The following is a 19809-nucleotide window of genomic DNA, read 5'->3' as shown; positions in this document are numbered from 1 at the left end:
CTCCGATGGGTACGTTGGAGTAAGCTTGGTCTTCGTTGCATGTGCAGCTTGTATCTGTAGCTAGTGCTTGAAGAGGAATGAAAAAGGGAAGGGTGAGCTTGTGAAAGGCACAGGGCGCGAAGGCAGCGTCCACTGGCACTTGAGGCAGCTGTGAGCAGGGCTGCTGGTCTCACAGGAGCAAGGCAGCACTCGTCTGCCAGTTCGTGGTGTTACCTCTGCAAGAGGGAGAGACTCTGGCTGAATTCCTGTGGGAAAGTAAATGTAGCTTTCTGTATCCCCAAAATGGATATGATGCAAACAACAAAACCAGGTTGGCCCGTTGTGGTTAAAAATAATAAAAAAAAATGGTGATATTGCAGGTTCTTTATGAGGCCACTAATAGATATTATAGTGGTGAGAGTATTGACCATCTGCTTCTTGGATGAGAGGACTTAGTTATAGATGGGGGAGACTGAGAGGTTCACGTGTTCTTGAATGACTTGTGGTGAAGAAAAAGAGGAAATGCCAAGCATTAGTGGTGGCCTGAAGGAAGAGACAAAGGCTACAGAATAGTAACTGGAGAAGAATGCTGGTAACAGGAGTTGTGAAAGAGGAAACGAGCAAATGCATATTGTATTCATTTTTTTTACGTAATTAATTTATTTTTTAATACTGGTCCAGGGTGTTCAAGGTGCTCGTACTCCATTGAAGACCAGATCCATCACCCCAGAGAAAACAGAAATTGAGGGATGGCAAGACTGTTAGGGGAAGACAGTCATTCCACATGAAGAGAGAGCAGGAACAAAATGAGATGGCCAGTATACAGTGTTATGAGCCTGAGGTGTCTCCCACTGTGAGACATCGATCAGACAGATCAGAGGGAATTCAGGACAGTAGCCCTGTCCACCTCTGTCTGTGGAAGATACCGTGCACAACAGGATATTTTTCAGAATTGGGAGCTTGTTGTGTACAGCTGCATGTCAAACTCTATATCGTAAAGCGCAAGCTTAGTTAGCAAGCTTCCAGCAGACCTTGGGGAGGAGAATTGTCTCTGTGTGGAAAGGATAAACATTGACAAGAATGGCAGGACATTGTAACTAGAGATTAGGTTAGGAATGGGAGCTTAAAGATGAGGATAAGCGGCATGAGTCTGTTGAACAGTGAAACTTGTGGGGTCAAAGGGCAGAAAGTAGCAATATTTTGCAAGGTCATGTGACGTGTTCATAATCCTAGGAGAGGAAGCTCTTCCCAGCAGAGATGAAGATAGAGGGAGTAGATGAGCTTTGGAGAGATAGTAGAGAGCCAGTGACCCTTGCTGTGCTCATTTTGCAATGGGGGCTTGTAGGAGGTTATCAGAGATTCCAATCTAGAGGAGGATAAGAGATAAAGGAATACAGGGAGATGGCTGGAAATCCTCATTAAATAAGGGACTGAAACATCTGCAGCTGATATTCTGAAATCTGAGTGGAAAGATTAGACTGTTCTATATTAGCCCACAAGGCTAAGCCCAAAGTGCAGCTCTGCACTGTTGGTACTTCTAATCAGTCTTCAGTACTATGTATACCTTGGTCTCAATGTACAAACAGTTTTCATCTGTCAGTGCTGCAAATCTTTTACCAAGTGACTTGGTATTACTCCTGTCTTAGAAATGGGGAAATCAATACCCCGGTAAATTTGATGGCTTGCCTAAGATCATAGTGAGCTACTGATAGCTGTACATCAGATATTTGGATGTTGCTCTAGTCTCTAAACCAGCAGTTAATGATTTTTCAGTGGTATTGTGTGAGACACTTTTCTTTCTTAAGTTAGTTAAGTATTCCAGTAAAGACTCAGAAGAAGCTAGGGGACACTGTCTTCCCAAGAGGTAAGATACCACTGTTCTCACCAGTGGTGTTTTGCTGCTGTGCCAGTCAGTGGCTTCGGTTTACCATAGAGCTCAGAAGTCAGCAGGAGCCAGTGCAGCGCTGCCTCGTGCTGCTGCCTCTTGCAGGATGCCCCAGCCCCAGGCCAGCTGCCTGACACAGTGCACATGATCTTTCCACCTGCCCACTGAGGCAGCTGTGTTACCAGATGTTGACCCTTGCACTTGATCATACTGGCTTTTCTGTGTGCACTTCAAATGTCTCAGACTGGTCCTTTATTATAGTCCTTTTGGTTTGCTCTGGGGATTCAACCTGCTACAGGAAAGGTACAACATTCTGTTCGTATTCTCACCAGTGCCAATGGGGAATTCTACCACTAATTTTGGATGGAACTGAGCTGTGTACCTGAATAGGAGGCATACATAATGAGATATTATTCAAGATGTAATGTATTTTGTATACTGTCACTGCATCTCACAAGGCTTCTCCCTTCTCGCTTCAGAAATACCTCTCATTAGCTGAACTCTTCTCGGAATACTAAGACACTTCTACAAGTGATGATAAATGTGATAAATATCCTTGCTTGCTGATAAAGAGACATGTGGCTTCACTAAGGAAAAAAAAAACATCTGAAGGGTTTGAAGTAAATTCAGGTGGGTGGAGTTGGGAATTGGTAATTTAGTTTGGGCTTAAAACAAAATTGCTATAAGAACTGTGTAAACTAATGGTCTGCTGACTATTTTAGCCCTAGAACTAGTACAATCACAGGGCATGGTTACCAGTGGGTGACAATGGTCTTCTGCTGTCTGATAGGTGTTCTGTTCATTCTTAAATCCAGCTGCTGGCAAGTCTTTTTGAAAACATGCAAGAATGTGAAATAGCAGTTCACTGGTAGAGGAGGGAAAGCTATCCGCCGAAGAAGGTCTTAGTGAGTTATGACAGGAATTTGTAGTTTGAGAGAATAAATGAAACACTTTTCATCCCTCTGCTTTGAGAACTAAATAGTTGCCACTCTCATGTCTAAAAATGTCATAGAAATTAAAAGGCATCTGATGCTGTAGAAAATGACTAACTGCAGATAGGGAAATAGAACTGAATACACTGGTGATCCTCATGAAGCAGGATAATGTTGACTGAGTGGGTCAGCACAGAATTCCTGCAAAGTCTTGAGCCTGCTATTTCAGTTTTTGCAAATAAAATCACTAAAATGCTTGTTGGTATAGAGCTAACTTCTGCGTCCAGGGTTGCACTGGAAAGGATCTACCAATATACTTGTATTTCTAACCAGTGTTACGTTGTTGAAACTTTTCTGCAACAGATTGAAAGGAAAATTAATTTTAAAGTGTGCTAAATCTGCAAACCTTGTTTACCCAAAGTGGAAAATCCTTGATTTTTTTGGTTCAACTACAAAACAATTTATTAATATTTATTAAAGGTGGACAGCTGTATCTTAATTTAGTGCTGTGAAACCCTGAACTATTTGAGATCAGTTATGTTGTGTACAAGAGCCTGTACCTTTAACTGCTGTCTAGACTGGGCAACTTCATTTTTGTTTTAAAATCAAGTTAGTTCACTCCAATTAATTTAACTGAACTGATGGCAAGACTTTCTAATCAAGTTAATACTAATTATGTCAAGGTAGTTAACGAGGGAGAAAATGCACCATTTTTCCTAATCCAAATCAGGCCTTATTTTATTTTAAAGAAAATTTCTTAGTCTAAAAGGAATGAATTGTTTTCCTCTGGAGTTGCTGCTGGAGTCTCTGCAACGGAGCTCATCGCCGCACGGCTGAGGACAGCCCGTCAGCAGAGAGTCGCGGTACAGCGGGCGGGCAGCAGTGACCTCCCGTCTCTAGACTGCCCTTCGTTACCCCGACGCGTGTCTCGGTCCTTACGTATGCTGTTTCCAAAGTTATGCTGTCATGAGGGCCTGGGTCCTGCATAAATTAGCAACACCTGTGGATAGATGTGCCAGAAACTGTCTAGGGGTTTTTCTACGGCTCTCCGCTGTGGGAGCCCGCGCTCCTCTGAATTTTGTGCCTTTAGTGGGCTTGTGGGTTTCACGCTGCCGTGCAGGAGCTGAGAGCCTGCTGGAGTGCAGCCCGGGGCCCGGGACAGGCCCGGCACTGCGGCGTGGGGAGATGCCGCCCCTCGGCCCTGGGGTCGGGCCTGGCGTGGATACACTGATCTTCGGGCTGCTCTTGCCTCCTGGTCAGCGATGACTGCTCAGTTTATATCGCAGCTTTAGCCCCGGTCGGCTTGGGAGGGCCTGGGGCACTGGGCCCCGTGGGGGAAACAGGGTGCGAAACGCTCTGCAGGCACCGCCGCCCGCCGGGCAACTGGCCGGGCCGGGCCGGGCGAAGCTCCCTCGGGCCGGGAGGGTCCGGCCGGCGCCGAGCACCGGGCCTGGGCCCCGGCCCCGTGGCGGCGCAGCGCCGGCCCCGGGAGCTTCCCGGCCCGCCGCCGCCCGGCTCGGCGCGTTTCCCCAGCCGATCCCCGTTTCCTCCCGTGCTCAGACACCCGCGGCGGCCGCCCGGCCCGGCCCGGCGGCGGCGGCCCCGCTCCGCTGGGCGGGAGCCGAGGCCGCGCCGGGCCCCGGCGCCCCGCGGCCTGGCGCGAGGGGCCGCGCCGGCAGCGCCGCCGCCCTCCCTTCCGCGGCTTCTCCCGTCGCGGCTGGCCCAGCCCACGTTTTCCCTCTCTCCCCTCCCTCCCTGGTCATGTGTCGCCTTTTTTGTTTGCAGTGGAAACAATTTCTCGCTCTTCGGCTCGCGCCGCGGCGAACCGCTGCCCGTCGGGAGCGCGGGGCGGGCGGGCAGCGGCCGGGCCCATGCTGGCGGCGGAGCCCCCTGCGCCGCGAGCCCTGCGGCGCCCTGCCGGCCCGGGCTGAGCCGGGGCGCGCCATGCGCGGCCCCGTCGGGGGAAAGTTTGCGCGATAGCCATGGAGGGACCGCGGTGAGGCCGCCCCCCGCCAGGTGAGTTGTTGTTGTTGCCGTCGGCGGGGATTGCGCAAGGCGCCGCCGGGCCCGCCCGGGGGGCGCCGCGGCCGCCCCGCCGCCCCACAACTTGCCGGCGAGTTCGTGCGCGGCCGCGGCGCGCGCGCGCCGCCCTCTCCCCGCCCCGTCTCCGTCCCCGCTGCGGCGGGGCCCGGCCCGCACCGCCGCGGGGCTGAGCCGGCGGCGGCGGCGTCCCGCGCGGAGCTCGCGGGGCACGGACTTTTGAACACGCGTGTGTGGGGGAGAGGTGGAGACCGCGGCGCTGCGGCGCCCGGGGCGGGGCGGGGCGCGGCGGCCCGCGCGGCGGCGCTGCGGGGGGCGCCGGTGCGGTGGCGGCGCGGCAGGGCCGAGGGCAGGTCCGTGACACCCGGCCGGCATTGGAGGTATGCGCGCTGCCAGCGGCGCGCGGCCGGGCCGGAGCAGTGTCCCCGTCTCCTAGCAACGCCACTGATTGGCTGCCGCGGCGGCCAATGGGCGCCCTCTTCCCCCCCCCCACCCCTCCGGTGACAAGTACGGTGGGAACGCTGTGCCGAGCCTGCCGCCGCGCGGGGGGGCGGCGCGGGCCGGCGGGGGGGGGGCTCGGCTGCCGCGCCCCGCCCCGCCCCGCCGCGGGGTGCGGGCGCGTTGTGGCGGCGGCCGGGAGCCGCCTCCCCCCGCCCCACCGCCCGCGGCGCGGCGCGGGGGAGCGGCGGCGGCGGCGGCCCCCGGCGCGGGCAGGCGGGTGTGAAGGCGCTCGGCGGCGAGCGGCTATTTACATATCTGGTGGAGCAACCTTAATTGGCAGCAGATTAAAAACGTTCGCTTAACTGCGGGCGCTCATGTGATCGGGTGTTTCTTTGTCTACGAATGGCGAATAACAATATATGCCAAATTCCTCTTTATCTCCCCCCGCCTCCCCCCACACACCCCTGTTCAAATAGTGGAAAACTCCTGGGCCGCGGCTGTGGAAAAGTTTCTGGGGCGGCAGGGCCGGGCCGCGCCGGGCCGGGCCGGGCCGGGCCGTGCTGTGCTGTGCTGTGCTGGCGGCCAGCGAGCGGAAGTCACCGCTAGCACCGATGAGGGCTTCTGCCTAAAGGATAAATAAATAAATAAGGACGGTGTGATATGGCCCTTCGGGAAGATCCTGGCAAATAAGCAAATTAAACAGAAAGAGAGCAGCAGGTTGTCATAGCAACTGTGCAATTAAATTACTTTACTGTCAGCCATCATATAATTTCCCTGTTCGGAAGCTCGCGGGACAGAAGTTCCGTTTGGAGTCCAGGTTGGCTTTGCCGGATGGGTAAGCCCTGCCTGCGCCCCTGCGCCGGGTAATGCCGAGTTAATCTCCCGGCTACTGGAGTCTGTCCGGAGAGCTGGGAAGTGGGAGCTGCGTAAGTTTGGCCTCCCGGTGTTTATGTCTGTCGTGATATTTTTTCCTCTTCCAGATTCTTGTCTGTCTAAAACCACAGACGGTGGTTGATCTTGCTCAGTGATTGTGTGCGTTAACGTACTTGGAAGTTCCATGCGTTTCTGTTTTAATAATGGCTGCTTTTGTTTAAAGTATTTATAGAAAGAGCTGAAGTGGCTTTCCTTTTTTATTTTTTCCCCTTTGAAACGTCTAAAATACAGTCTTTTCACTTACCCAGAATGGCCACTTTCTCTTCTCTTTTCTTTTTTTTCTCTACATATGGGGTTAATTCTGCTGCTACCTATAATTTTCCCCCTTTATTTCCAATATTAAGCGCATGACTGTATGACTTTCAAATAGAGGGAATCTTTTTGCTCTTGTTCAGCACTTCTGCACGGGCCTTTATAGTTTTGAAATTCATTATTAACTCTTACCAATTTTTATTTCACTGCTATTCACCTCTCCAGACCTAAATTCTTTCGGAGTTTTCTTTTATGATGGGAAAACTAAGGGAATACCCTTCCTGCTTCTGAAGTGGAGTTGTTTTGAGTCCTGTCTGTTTCTGCTGATTTGCACAGACAACTTCTGAAGGACTGAGTCCTTCTGACTATTATCGATCACACTTACCCCCTTGGGGCCTGCTAGTCCAGTGTGCTCAGCAGCTCATCATACTTCTCCTAGGTCACTGCTAAACATCATAACATTCGTTCCGGACTCTATTTTCTACCATGTTTGAAACACATTTCAGCTTATGTTAAAATCTACTCTGTTTACATACATTTTTAAAGTGCTCTATTCCTCTGGCGCTTGCTTCCCTCTGTCTTGGCCCTGGTCCCAAAACTACTGTGTGTTGCTTTCCCTCTTCTCTCCTCCCACCCTTGCTCGTTTTGGAGTTGTGCTATAATTTATAAGTTTTGTTGCAACTGTGACTATAGCTAGATTTGATGCTTGTCTTTCTGTGCCTTTAGCCAGAGTGACTTTAATCACAGTGCTGGTGTATTGTCCTCTGAAGTGAAACAGCTGAACTTAATCTAAAGCAACTGGCCTTAAGCTCCTTTTTTTTTTTTTTTTTTTTTTTTTTTTTTTATGTTTGTGTGCTTATTAAAGTGATATGATTGGCGTATTCAGTGATTTGATACACATATTCATCATTAAAGGAGTGTCTTTAGGATTTTCTGTGTGAGGCTTCAAGTACATGCAGAATTGAGGCATATCAGAATTACAGTATTATTCAATTGACTGAAATTTCTTTACTTTTCCTACCTTTAGATTATTTTACTCAACATTTTTGGATGAGCATTTTTGCAAGTCTGTCATTTTTAATATAAATTGCAAAACGCTGAGTTACTGGTTGAGGAAAAGCTGTTCAAAATGTTATGCTGTAGCTTATCATGAGCTAACTTTTTTCTCTTTTTCTTTTTCCTCTTTGGATTTGCGATCCTAGGAGTCTCTGTCTAAATGGGTCCAGTCATGCCTCCCAGTAAGAAGCCAGAGGGCTCAGGAATTAGTGTTCCCAGCGGACTGAGCCAGCGTTACCAAGATAGTGATTTATCAAAGGCACTTCACGATGATGAGGACCTAGATTTCTCTTTGCCTGCCATCAGATTAGATAAAGGGGCCATGGAAGATGAAGAACTAACTAATTTGAACTGGTTACATGAAAGCAAGAACTTGCTGAAAAGTTTTGGGGACTCGGTCTTAAGAAGTGTTAGCCCAGTTCAGGACATCGGTGATGACACGCCGCCGTCTCCTGCTCACTCTGACATGCCCTATGATGCCAAGCAGAACCCCAACTGCAAACCTCCTTATTCCTTTAGCTGCCTCATATTTATGGCCATTGAGGACTCGCCAACCAAAAGACTGCCTGTAAAGGATATATACAACTGGATCTTGGAACACTTTCCCTATTTTGCAAATGCACCCACTGGATGGAAAAATTCTGTGAGACATAATCTATCCTTGAATAAGTGTTTTAAGAAAGTGGACAAAGACAGAAGTCAGGTAAGTTTGGGACTATAGAAACTTATCTGGCTCTGAGAAAATTCACCTGCTAATCCTAGAATGTATTCACAATAGTAAAATGCAGAATATGCACTATGCTGTCCCTGGTAATGTAGTTCATTATATTCAGAGAGCCAACATTTCTTTAGCGTGGCTCATTCTGATTTTATTAAATTCATTGTCTAGACATCTGTAAGAAAGTATTTTGTGTGTGTGTTTTTTCTTTTCTCCCCAGCTGGTGTCTTCATGCATAGTGGTTAAATATTGTTTTTAGTTATCATGCTGTGGTAATGGTTTCCAGCTATACTAGATGAATGTAATCATGTTATAAATAGGCTGCTTGCTGTTCTTGGCCTATACAAATGTATAGTGAAGGGGTATGACTTATGTAAGAGTCCATTTCTCTTTCTCTGGTCTGTATTGTAATCTTTTTTTTTTTTTTGAAACAAATATACGTAGTATTGAATTTTGATGTTGAAGCTTCATTCCGTGTGTACAAAAATACCCTGTTCCCTGTTTTAGGCAGGTTTTAGAGAAACTCTCTGAACAGAGGAGAGAAGCCTTCGATCAAAGGCAAAAGTTACCATCCCCTGGAAACTCTGGGCTTCCGCAGCTTCTGTGAACAGTGCAGTGGCAGAAGTCTGCAGAACAGATTTTGCTTTCGGGTCTCTGATGTTTTTGTCTGGTTTCGTTGCTGACTGTTGAGCTGCGTCTGCAGGAGGAGGCTGTGTGTGAGGGAATGGGGAAATGAACCCAGCAGTGGAGGCAGCGTTTTGCATAACCTTCTCTTGCATAAATCTATCTGGGAACAGTTATCAATTTCCAAGGGGGGCAATCTTCAGAAGCAGTGGTCTGGATGAATCTTTGGCAAAGTATCAGTAAACTGAGAAAAATATCAACCTGCAGATTAATTTCACAGTCCTTCTCACAGGTTAGTGAAATAAATAGCAAGTAAAATCACATCACTGACTGCTTTTCTCTAAAATTGGCTGAAGACCAGAAAATGAGCTTTCTTCTTTCTTCTGACTGAAACAATAGATGAACTGAAATTCAGAAGTCGAGTGAATTAAATGCTGTGATTGTCTTGTAACTCGTTACCCTGAAACTAGACTTCTGCTGGTGGTGCTGTTCTCCCTATTTTAGGTGTGATTTAACTTTAAATGCCGTGGAACAGAAGCTAAAGTAAATCTATAGGAACAATCCTATGTTACCCTAAACTAACAGCTTTTCTTTTTAGATTATATTTTTATCTCTGAAGATTTACTCTTTTTAAATGGTATACTTCTTTTTAATGTTATCCCCTAAAATCCACCATCCACATATTGGAGCTCACACACTGTGTGTTGGAATTTTTATAAATTAGCTGCTGTGAATGATTGTGCATGAGATTATAAAACCAGTTCCCGAGCTGGATCTTGTTTTGTGTAAACTGGAGTCTTAAATTTTTGTTTGGATCTAAGACAATAATAAGTGCCACACCAGGCTTCTATGATCCTATCCCTGACCATAAGAAACTTTAACAATACATTTAAAAAAAACAAAATATTGTAACCGGCAAGGCATATGTTTAACATTGCATTTGTGTTTTGTTGTATCCCTCTTCCTCTGTTTATAAGTTGACTATTTAGATTGCAGTTTCCTTCCTATGAGGAACTAGGTTTTATGTATATCTGTCATATCCAGCGGTCTTTCGAGATCATGTGAACAGTACCATGAAGCACTTGTCCATGGGGAAGTGAAGAAACACAATACATGACTGGTCACCTACATCTAGAATTCATTATTAGAGCCGTGGTTATGTAGCTAGATAATAAGGTGTGGTGGAAGTTCATGCCTATATAAATAACAAGGTGAGGTTTTACTCTTTCCTAGAAAAGCCCAGGCTATGAGAAACAATTTTTTCCATCCTTCTGTGCTCCTAAGCTCCTAATAACTACCCAGTAATGCTTCTGGTTACGAGTATTAAGGTAGTTGAGATGAGAATCGCATTTGGAACATGTACAGCCAGGTCTTTTAAATACTCTACTTTTTTTTTTTTTTTTTTTTTTTTTTCCTCTTGTGTCCTAGGCCAAGAGAGGTGGCAGACTGGGAGCTGAGTGCAGAATTGGCACTCAGTTAGGATTGCTGAATCAGGTGCTTGACAGCTAATTGCAGACTTGGAAAGCAGCAAACTTTACCTAGAAGCTTTAAAAATACACAGTGGCACACCACCCCCTCTGCTTCAGAGTTGATTTGAGTACCTTACAGAGAGCACCTAAATTGTTCAGATGTAAACCAGAGATGCCATCCAGATTTACATGTTTAGAGCTGGGGTCTGGGGGAGGGGAAGAGAAACGCTATCTTATATAAGGTATTATTTCATGAGAATTCTTGCAGGTTTTAGGCAAACTCAGCAAATTGCTGGTTTGGAATCTCTCTTTTGATGTGGAAAAGGCATTTAGGAAATAGCAAATCTTAAAATGTTAACAAGATAGGCTCTGAAACAAGTACAGTATGGGAGGAAGGAGTTAATCAGTGTTGGGAATTGCAGGCATTTGCTAGTTGATGTGTGTTGACACATTGTGAAAAGCTAGAAGCTTTTCCTCTCATAGTTGTGCTTTCCAGGGTTTGTTTGTATGGTCTTTTAGCAATCGCTTTTCTAAAAAAAGTTCTGCTGAACACTTAATTCTTTTTTGAATCCCCTCAGCATAGTAGTTTTCTCAGTCTTGGCCTCCACTAGTTTATATTCATGGGGCTAAATCTATAATTAATAGTATGCAGCTTTTTATGAGTGTATAGGAATGCTTGCATTTCCTGTTGTGAGATCCTCATAGCAGAAAAAAGACCCACAAACTGCATCACTTCAGGTTTCAGCTTGCCCGTTCTGATGTTTTTAGGTCTGATGTGTGGAATGCTGGGAAAAGACATATTTCTCCCAGGATTTGTTTATATATTGCTGCTCTTCCTGAATGATAGACTTCAACTGCAGCACCATCGGGCTTACCTGGCAGCCCTACAAAGTGTCTATTCATGTAACTTTGCTGTGAGGCTGATCTCTTGCAGTGAGATAGTGAGAAAGGCTGAAGAAGGGAAAATGCTGAGCCCTTGACAGAACAAACTTATTTGCATTGAGCTCAGCAGTTTAATAATAGTTGGCCAGAGTATAAAGCATCACATGATGGGAAGTATAAGAGGAGTTCCCTGGCTTTGTTTATACTGCTGGACCTGTGAATTCAGTCATTCAGATTAATCCTATTGTGAACATAAAGATTTAAATGTCCTCTAGTTTATGTCCCATTTAGTACAACGCGTTAGCCCATGACTTTTCTGACTTCCCTACCATCTGGTCCTTGGCTATAGAGAGGAATTTTTCTTGTATATGTGTCTCCATAGCAACGAGTTTGCAGTTGATATGGAAAGTAAGCAGTTGCCCTAGCAACGGAGTTACTGATGTGGCAGCTTCTCTGCTTGCAGGGAAAGGGCTAAGCTAGTTCAGGCGCATTATGTAGGTTTGCTGTAATTATAGCTGCGCCCACTAGCTGCTGAAGCTAAGGGTCTGCTGAAAAAAGATTGTTATAAGCCCTATTTTTTTTCTCCTTGAAGATTCATATTATTTGCATAGGGATTCCTGTTTTGAAAAAGACTGGTAAGACTGTATTTTCAGGGTGTGTGTATACCTTTAATGAATGCAAACTTTCTCAGTCATTATTATCAAAAAAAGCGTATGAGGAGAATGAATAATAGACACAGTAGGCTTCTTTATATTCTCTGTTAAAGGCACACAGTCATAAAAGCTGGGACTCTTGTCTCATGCACCTTTCTGCTATTCTGATGTCTTTTCCCTGGTCCAGGCTTTTTTAGACATCCACGCTATCAAGAGGGTTCCTCATTGTGTCTGTTCTGTGTTGTCTGAGAAAGGGAAATGCACACATGCTCCTGACTGTGTGCACACTGAAGACATTCAAGACTCCTAAAGGTTTGTTTGGCACTTGTGCTGAGGAACATCTTAATAAAAATGTAATGAGGGTAAGGGATATGTTTATGGGGATGGGAGAATAAAATTCTCCTCACTTGATGTAGAAGTTATTCTTAGAAGTACGTGGTCCATAACTGGGTCATGGAGATTGAGCCAGGCTCCTCCTCTGTCTGGAGCGGGCTCCAGACATCAGGGATCTGAGGACTCCTGAGCAGTCCTAGGGCTCTGAAAGAGCCTGCTTCAAAGTTGTCCTTGTCTCATGTGCTGCCTTTCTGTAGCCTTTCTCACTGGGGAGAGTCCTTGCAGGAAGGACCTGGTGCAAGGCACAGAGGCATTTTGCAATTCTGTCCTGTGCAAGTCCTCTTTCTGTGGTGTGATAATTGTCTGGGCTTTTGGCAAGTAAAACCCTATGGAAAGATGAGAGCTAGCTGGAGTGAGAGGAAAAGGAGCCTGATTGTTCTTTATTAGAATCTCTTAAGCCAATCTGCATATACACAAAGGCGATGGACTGGTGACAGTGCTCTCTCTCTCTCCTCTCTCTTTTAACGTCATTTGAGAAGATCTCCTGTGAAAGCTATTTGGCACTCTGGGGATAGAAATGATCTCTTCCAGTTTTAATATTGTTATCACCCAGATTGACCCAAATAACACAAGCAGGAGAATCTCACTGTGTTTATAACGTCTAGTGGAGCTAAAATGTTAAAAGAAAAAACAAAAAACACTGAGACTCATGTTAAAGACTTCAGATGATGTTGACTACATTAATAAAATAATACCCTAAATAAGCCTATCCAACTGTTAATTATCCAAATTGTTAAAAGGAAATGCTGTGGTTTTGAGCTGGAATTTGTCTAGTCTGATTTGAAATCCATTTTGTTGTAACCTAGTTTACCATATTAAAAAGCTCTCTAGCTATCAGAAACTTTCTCTCCAAATTGTTTTTTAGAGAAATGCAGGTCATCTCATTGTGGAGAAACAAAGAAGTGACTTGATCATAAAAGTCTCTAGAACCTTACTGTAATATGAGTCTTCCAGATGTCAGTTTGTGGAGAGCTTTTCTTGAACCCTATTCAGTTTTGTTTTCAAAGTGCAAAAGCAAGAAATTATACAGAATATTTAAATAATTGATTTCCTAAAGCAGCGTATGAAAGGAATATGCTTCCATTTCCCTGGCTTCCAGATGGTTCACTTTACATTATAGTATGCTCATTCCAGTACAGACTGCCTGAATTATCTAGTTTAGAGCTGCACAGAGCACAATCAGTTCTTTATCAAGTAATTTTGAAGAGCTGGCGATATCTGGAGGGTCCTCTGAACTTTATATCCAGGGTATTTATGTTATCTTGTTCTTAGTTAACATAGCCGGTAGGGAGACAGCTCTCTGGGTAACTGAAATGGTTTTTGTTGTACATTGACAGCTGATTGACCTACCACATTGTCCTGATTACTTTGGTTAAATAAACTGGAGTTAGTGGCCATTTGTGTGCTCCTAACCCACAGAAGATACAATATAAAAATGTGTTAAGCAGCACTGAAAGAGTGTGGACAGGAAAGCGGGAACAAGCTGCCCTTCACCTCTTGGACTTGGGCTGTGGTTGTTTTGATTAACCCATTTTTTTAGCAGTAGTCATAACTTGCTTGCTTCTAGCTGTTTGTCCCAGCACTGCCCTGACACAATTTTTGTGGTTCTCTGGCAAGTTGGGGATCTGGTCAGAGATCTGAATCAGCTGGACTTCTTTGTTTTCTTTTTTAATTTTTGAGTTGCTTTTCAGCTTAATTCCCTGATTTAGGTCACAACACAGTGTAACAGACAGTTGTGCTGATGTGACTGAGGGAGCACTGAAGGTTGGGAAATACCTTAGGTTGGTATTACCAAAGAGGGCAAGACCATCCTTATAGAGGAAAGGCCAGATAGAGACTGGCAACTGAACTGAGAACAGGTGTAAAAGTACCTGATGGACAGATCCTACCACAAGGTAAAGGCTAGGACCACATGAGGAGAAGAAGGTTAATTATAGTTGGAGGCTTTTTCTTGCTGGAAACATTTACTTTCAGTTCTCTACTTAGTTCATGATCATTATGGTCAGATGAGGTCCCAGCACAGGCCTAGTGCTGAACTCCCTTTTGTTCAATATGAAATGATGCCCGTGGTATTCAGTCAGGTCAGTGAGCTGATCTAGCTACAGGTAAGAGTAGAAGGGGAGTGACATGGGCATGCTCTGAACTTCAGAAATGCAAGCTTCATTTAAAGCACTAGGGCTGGCTGTATGCTTAGTCACATGCATGCCATTGTGATATGCATGAAATGGTCTTAAGAAAATTGTGCAGGGCTGTGTGCACGCAGGAGCATATGTTTTCTTTACTTCATAAGGTTTGTTTCTTTATTTTGCCCAGAGGTCTTAATACTGGCAGCAGAGATGGCTCTGTGTGGAGCTGTGCTGTGCAACCTCTAAAAAGCTATTACAGTAGGGGCCTGTTAAGGAGGGGTGTCCATAAAATCAATTGTCAAGCTTTTCTGTGAAGCTGCCTTTATTTTCTCATTCACCACCTATGTTAATTCCCGAGAGCTAACAAACTGCTGTTGTTACTGCCAACAAACAAAGTACAAATCTTGAGGCAACGCTCTGGTTTGAGCACAGCAGGCCTCACCAGTGCTCAGGTTGAAGTATGTACACAGGAACGCTTTACGTGTCCGTTAACGAATGCTAACCTTGGGGAGTTACAATGCAGCTCCTATAGCGGGGCGTAGGAAATGTCTCTGAGCACCGATAGCACTGCAAAGAGTGCACTACCAGTTGTGGCTGAGCATTAAAGATTAACTGGGCTGGCTACCTTGCTAAGCAGTCTCTGCTTTGTCTCACACTTCAATCTGCACCGAAACATCAAAGAATCCATTTTAATTACAAAATATGTGTCCCTTAGACTTCCTTGTTCTTCTGCCTAAAAGGGAAGTGAACTATTTTATATTGGCTGAAATAGAAGAGCAAGTTGTGCTGTTAGGCTTCATTTTGCTGGTGAAGATCTTTTTCAAAAGAGCTCAAAAGATCCAGTCGTGATAGAATAGTTCTGTTGAAAATACTGTTCAGACAGCCTGAGGAAGCCTGTAACTTGCTGAAGAAGTTCCCTTTTTTTGCCCCCATTTTAGACAGGTGGTATGTTCCACCCACTAGCCCAGGTAGCTGAAGTGTTAGAAGATTTCTATGACAGCTTTGCATTTCTAGTAAAGGTATTTAGACATCTGGCCTGCTGGGGTCTAAAAATTCTTACTAATAAGGTCTAGTCTCCAGGGCATGCATACTTGCTACTTCTCAGTTATTTTAAACTGTCTTATTACTGTATTTTCACGACAAAACTGCTTAAAATAAATGAATAGTCAGGGATAACAGATGTTGAAATCGTTACAAAAATGGAACTCCATGTGACTCTATATTTAATTTAGTTTGTTGGTATTTGTGCGTTGATCAACAGCGGCTTAGTGTTTAGCAGGAATTGACTTCTGTCATTTCAGGACTGGGCAGAACATTGCTACGTAAGTTGATCATTCAAGCCCTGCATGTAGCTGTAACAAAGCAGTGTATTTTGATGCATTCAGTCCTGGTGTAAGTGAACACAGATTTGTTTAAAAAAACAAAACAAAACAAAAATACCCAAACCAAAACAAAAACCTCAAGACATATGGCTGCTTCTGGTTAAATTTTGCTCAGTAAGCACTTAGAGAAGGACTATGCTGCATGCTTGTGTGTATTCTTTCAACTAATTAAGATTTCCCCCGTTAGGTATTTGCTCTTACCATTTGATTCCTAGTAAGGTATTTTAACCAAGTGTAAGCCTCCTGATTTCCATGTGAAAGAAGATACTGAAGAAAGTTTGCTTTAATGAAGCACTAGTGAATCTTGACGATTTTGTGGTAGTTCTCATTTAAGTTAGTTTGTTACAAAGAATAAATTTGTTAAGAATTATGAGATTTTTGCTTTTTTTGGAAATGGCAATTGGTTTGTGATTGAGTATCTCAGTTTTAGCCATGAAGCTAAATAAATAAATAAATAAATAAATATTTAGTTTTGCTTGCTAATAGCTATCATTGGTAATAATAACTCCTGCTAAGTTTAAGCCCCTCTCCCAACTATTCTCCACCTCCTCTTGCATCTCAGAACTGGCCAAAACGGATACCTGGTCTATTGTGGAGACTTGAAATTAATACAGACAGACTGAGGGAGAGAAGAGGTGCCAAAATTGATTGTCTGTCAATGCTTAATTGACAAACAAGAGAAAAACACAGGCAGTCCTTTCAGATGCACTTACAAGTGCCTGTCCTTGAGGCTTGCATTCTAACATCTTTAAAGGTAAAATGGATCTTGGATAGCTGTTTGAATGATTTTACAACTCTTCCACTTTAGCTTTCCTGACTTGGCTCCTTCTGTGTGTTTTCTTTGCTTCGGAAGAATTCAGTCATATTGCTTGTGTTCTGTGTTTTCTTTAATTGTAGGGGCAAAGGTCACTATTTTAAGATAAATAGGCTTGATGTTAGATAGTGAATCTAAAATCCATTGCTGGGACCTTATTAATTCTGTAGTGTCTAGCTGGGCTTTGACTAACTGGCCATACAGATGAGGGAAAAGAACACCTTAGTTGTGCTGTTCTTTCTGAGAGTTTCTTGCCACATTTTCATTTTGAGCAAAACTAGTGTCTAGAACTGAAGTTCACTGTGATTCTCCCCATTAAATAAGGAAAGTGCAGAAATAGCAAGTCCTATAACTGCACAATGAGATTTTCTTCCATGATTCCTCTTCTCCTGCTTTTAGAGTCTTACTGATCAAGTGACTGGAATTGCCAAGACACCTAGGAGTTCACATGCTCTAATTAACCATGCTCATCACTGCAGTGTTTGATCATTTGGCAAAATTATTGTAAAGGCAATAAAAATCCATTTTTTTCCTTAGACTAAGCACATCTATAACAGGCTTTGGGCACTGACAAGATCTACATACTGGCAACACAACTTGCTTCCACTAAGTCCTAAAGTTCTTGTAGATACAAGTGGTCTCATATTGACCTAGGGTTGAGGCCATGTAAGAATCAATAGGGAGGAAGAAGTGAAGTGAAGTGAAGAAGTGCTACTTTGGCCTGAAAATGTTTTTTCCCCCTTTGCATTTTTGATTGGTCTCTCTTGGCCCTTTTTAGCCTGCAATGTTACTTGTTTTCTTCTTTTCTCCCACCAGTTTGAACTCCTGACTTCAGTAGAGTTACTTTTGATTTACTCTTGAGTAAACACTGTCAGAATAGGGTCTGAGGGCTGTGGAAAGTAGAAGTTGTAGCCATAAGTGATGTCTCTGTGTCTTAGTCACTGATCCATAATAGTCATTTTGGAGACAGTACATTGTAATTTTTAAGTTATGTTCTTCAATTTCCATTTCTGGCTGTTATGGAAACTTCATCCTGGGAACTGCTGTAGGAATTTGTTAGAGGACTCATTCCAAGGATCTCAGATATGAGTGGGTTTTTCTTTGCTACAGTAGAAAAGAAACCAAGCTGCTGTCCTTAGCCACTGACTTAAGATACTAAAACACTCTCTACAGCATCTTGAATTGCTGTAATTAATTGCAGCAGTGAACAGTAACTGTTTACCATTAGCTAAGTACTGACCAGATTTTGAAATACCATTATAACTTGCTGAAAAAAGATAGTTGGTAAGCAGAGGAATGAATGGATATCTATATAGGGAAGCCTCAGTAGCATTAAAAAGGGACTGTGGCAGTCTGTGGAGCAGAAACCTGTTTATGAGGTTCTGCATCAGAGAATCTTGTTGAATGCTAAGAGTAGAATTCACACTCATTCAAGCTATCAGTAGAAAATTAGGGTCTGCTCCAGAGCTGTATTTATGAGATCCCATGGCTGCCTACTATGGGAATGTACTCATTGAGAGGAGGCAATTATTGCAAATGTTTTTCTGATTTTACAGTAAATAAAATGTCTACAGTGCGTCTTGCAGGAGCTGTGATGGTTAATATGAGGCTAGGGTTAGATACCTAGATACTTAATCTCAAATTTTCATGTATGCATTTTTTGGGTAAAGGGGGAAAACATCACTGTTATGAGGTTATGGGTGAGTGATGTAGAATGTAATAAATATAGAAGTTTTGCAGTTTGATATGTTTTTTTTTCAATTGCTGTGTAGAACTAAATGGTTCTTGCATGGTTAATCATTAGGAATAAAACCCTTGTCATACAGAAAAGCTGTATTTTCAAAGATTCTCCTCAGTACCTTTGTCTCGCTTTGACTGTCTGTGCTTGGGCATCTCTAGCCCTAGATTAATTCAGAAAAACTGCATTTCCAGGGATCCTTACTACTGTTACGATGACATAAAAGACTTCTGGAGAGAAATGTTTGACAGCTTTAAGAACTGCATGCTGCAGGCTTAGATGGAGCTAGAATTACACCTTGCCTTTGAGAGAAAATAATTCAGAGCTCCTGGGTCAAAATGTGTTTAGTTCTGCAGGACTCCCCTTGAGAGAAAAAATTTATATGTACATTTAAGTGAAAATAATGATATGATTCTTACATCATCCCAGCCTGCCTGAAGTGCTTTAGGACTCAGAAGTTTTAGATGAATAGTGTAAATAATTTGCTGGTTTGCCTGCATAGTTAAGGTATGAAGAATAGTGCGCCCTAAGAAATGGAGATTTTTCAGTATTTAATTGGGAAAGATTGGGAGTTAGGAAGTCAGTATGTGGCTGAGATGATTGGGAACTAAACAGACACTGGCTTTCAGCACTGCATATTTTGTTCTGAAGTAGCCAAAAGGTTTTTCCTGTTTTGGCAATTAACACAACACATTTATTGTTATATAATTATCTTACTGCAATAGCTTGTTTGAGTTTTCTCTCTCTTCCTCCTTCTCTAAAAATGAGTGTTTCTTACCCAAATCTCAGCATTAAATATACAAATATTTGCTGTTGTAAAAGAGGGTAGATTTGTTTCTACAATTTTATATCGAGTTCTAGTGCTTTTTAGACTTTTGGCTGCACAGCAGAGAAACAGGAAAGAAGCTGTCATAAAAAGACAAATTGCACTGAAGACTTAGTACAGTGCTTGCTCCCAGCTATTGAGACAAATGAGATTTTATTCTTCAGACTGCACCTCCTTTTCTGCTTGAATTTGTTTATTTATGCATCTATCTATCTTCATTTATATTTTAACTCCTTACATAGCCATATTGCTTTCTTTAGATCCTCAAAACCCTTCTAGATACATGAGAGCAAGAAGTAGTTTGGATTTGGATTGTCACACAAAGGTTTCTGTCCGCTTGCATCTCTGAGCTAGGAAGGCAATATGCTGTCCTAGTGGTATGCCTGTGCAAAATTTCCTTAGGACACAAGTGTTCTGTTGCCACGAATGGTTCCCAGTTAATCTAAACAGATCATGATAAATTAAGATACTAACCTGAACTCTCTCTCTTGTTCTTTCAAAACAAACCAGCACCTAGAATTCAGTAAAATGCTTCCCCTTTGACTAAGTCTGTTTTCTCAGATTTTGCTAAAATAATTGCAAGACTTCTCTGCCTTTTAGACAGTGATGCTTTTGTTTTCAGGAATAAAGTTCAGTATTCTTGGCCTAACTAGTCTACTTTGATGT

The 19809-nt window shown here is 43.7% G+C and overlaps 1 protein-coding gene across 9 annotated transcripts in view; it reads left to right on the top strand.

Annotated features, from left to right (window-relative positions):
- The window catches only part of FOXN3 (forkhead box N3), a 218709-nt gene that overhangs the window by 73304 nt on the left and 125596 nt on the right, over positions 1 to 19809 (top strand). For 5 of the 9 annotated variants that reach the window (XM_062575907.1, XM_062575906.1, XM_062575903.1 and 2 more), the window contains exons 1-2: positions 4687 to 4812; positions 7665 to 8221. In XM_062575907.1, coding sequence (XP_062431891.1) covers positions 7679 to 8221 — 543 coding nt within the window. In that variant the 5' untranslated portion in view covers positions 4687 to 4812; positions 7665 to 7678. Of the gene's footprint in view, positions 1 to 4686; positions 4813 to 6128; positions 6204 to 7664; positions 8222 to 19809 lie in introns of those variants that run through there. The other 4 variants (XM_062575899.1, XM_062575901.1, XM_062575900.1 and 1 more) reach the window with 2 other exon arrangements.

This window comes from Rhea pennata, chromosome 5 (assembly GCF_028389875.1).
Source record: "Rhea pennata isolate bPtePen1 chromosome 5, bPtePen1.pri, whole genome shotgun sequence".
In the NCBI taxonomy this organism is placed as follows: Eukaryota; Metazoa; Chordata; class Aves; order Rheiformes; family Rheidae; genus Rhea; species Rhea pennata.
The sequence above is the reverse complement of the archived record's forward strand: the minus strand, read 5'-3'. Positions and strand labels throughout refer to the sequence as shown.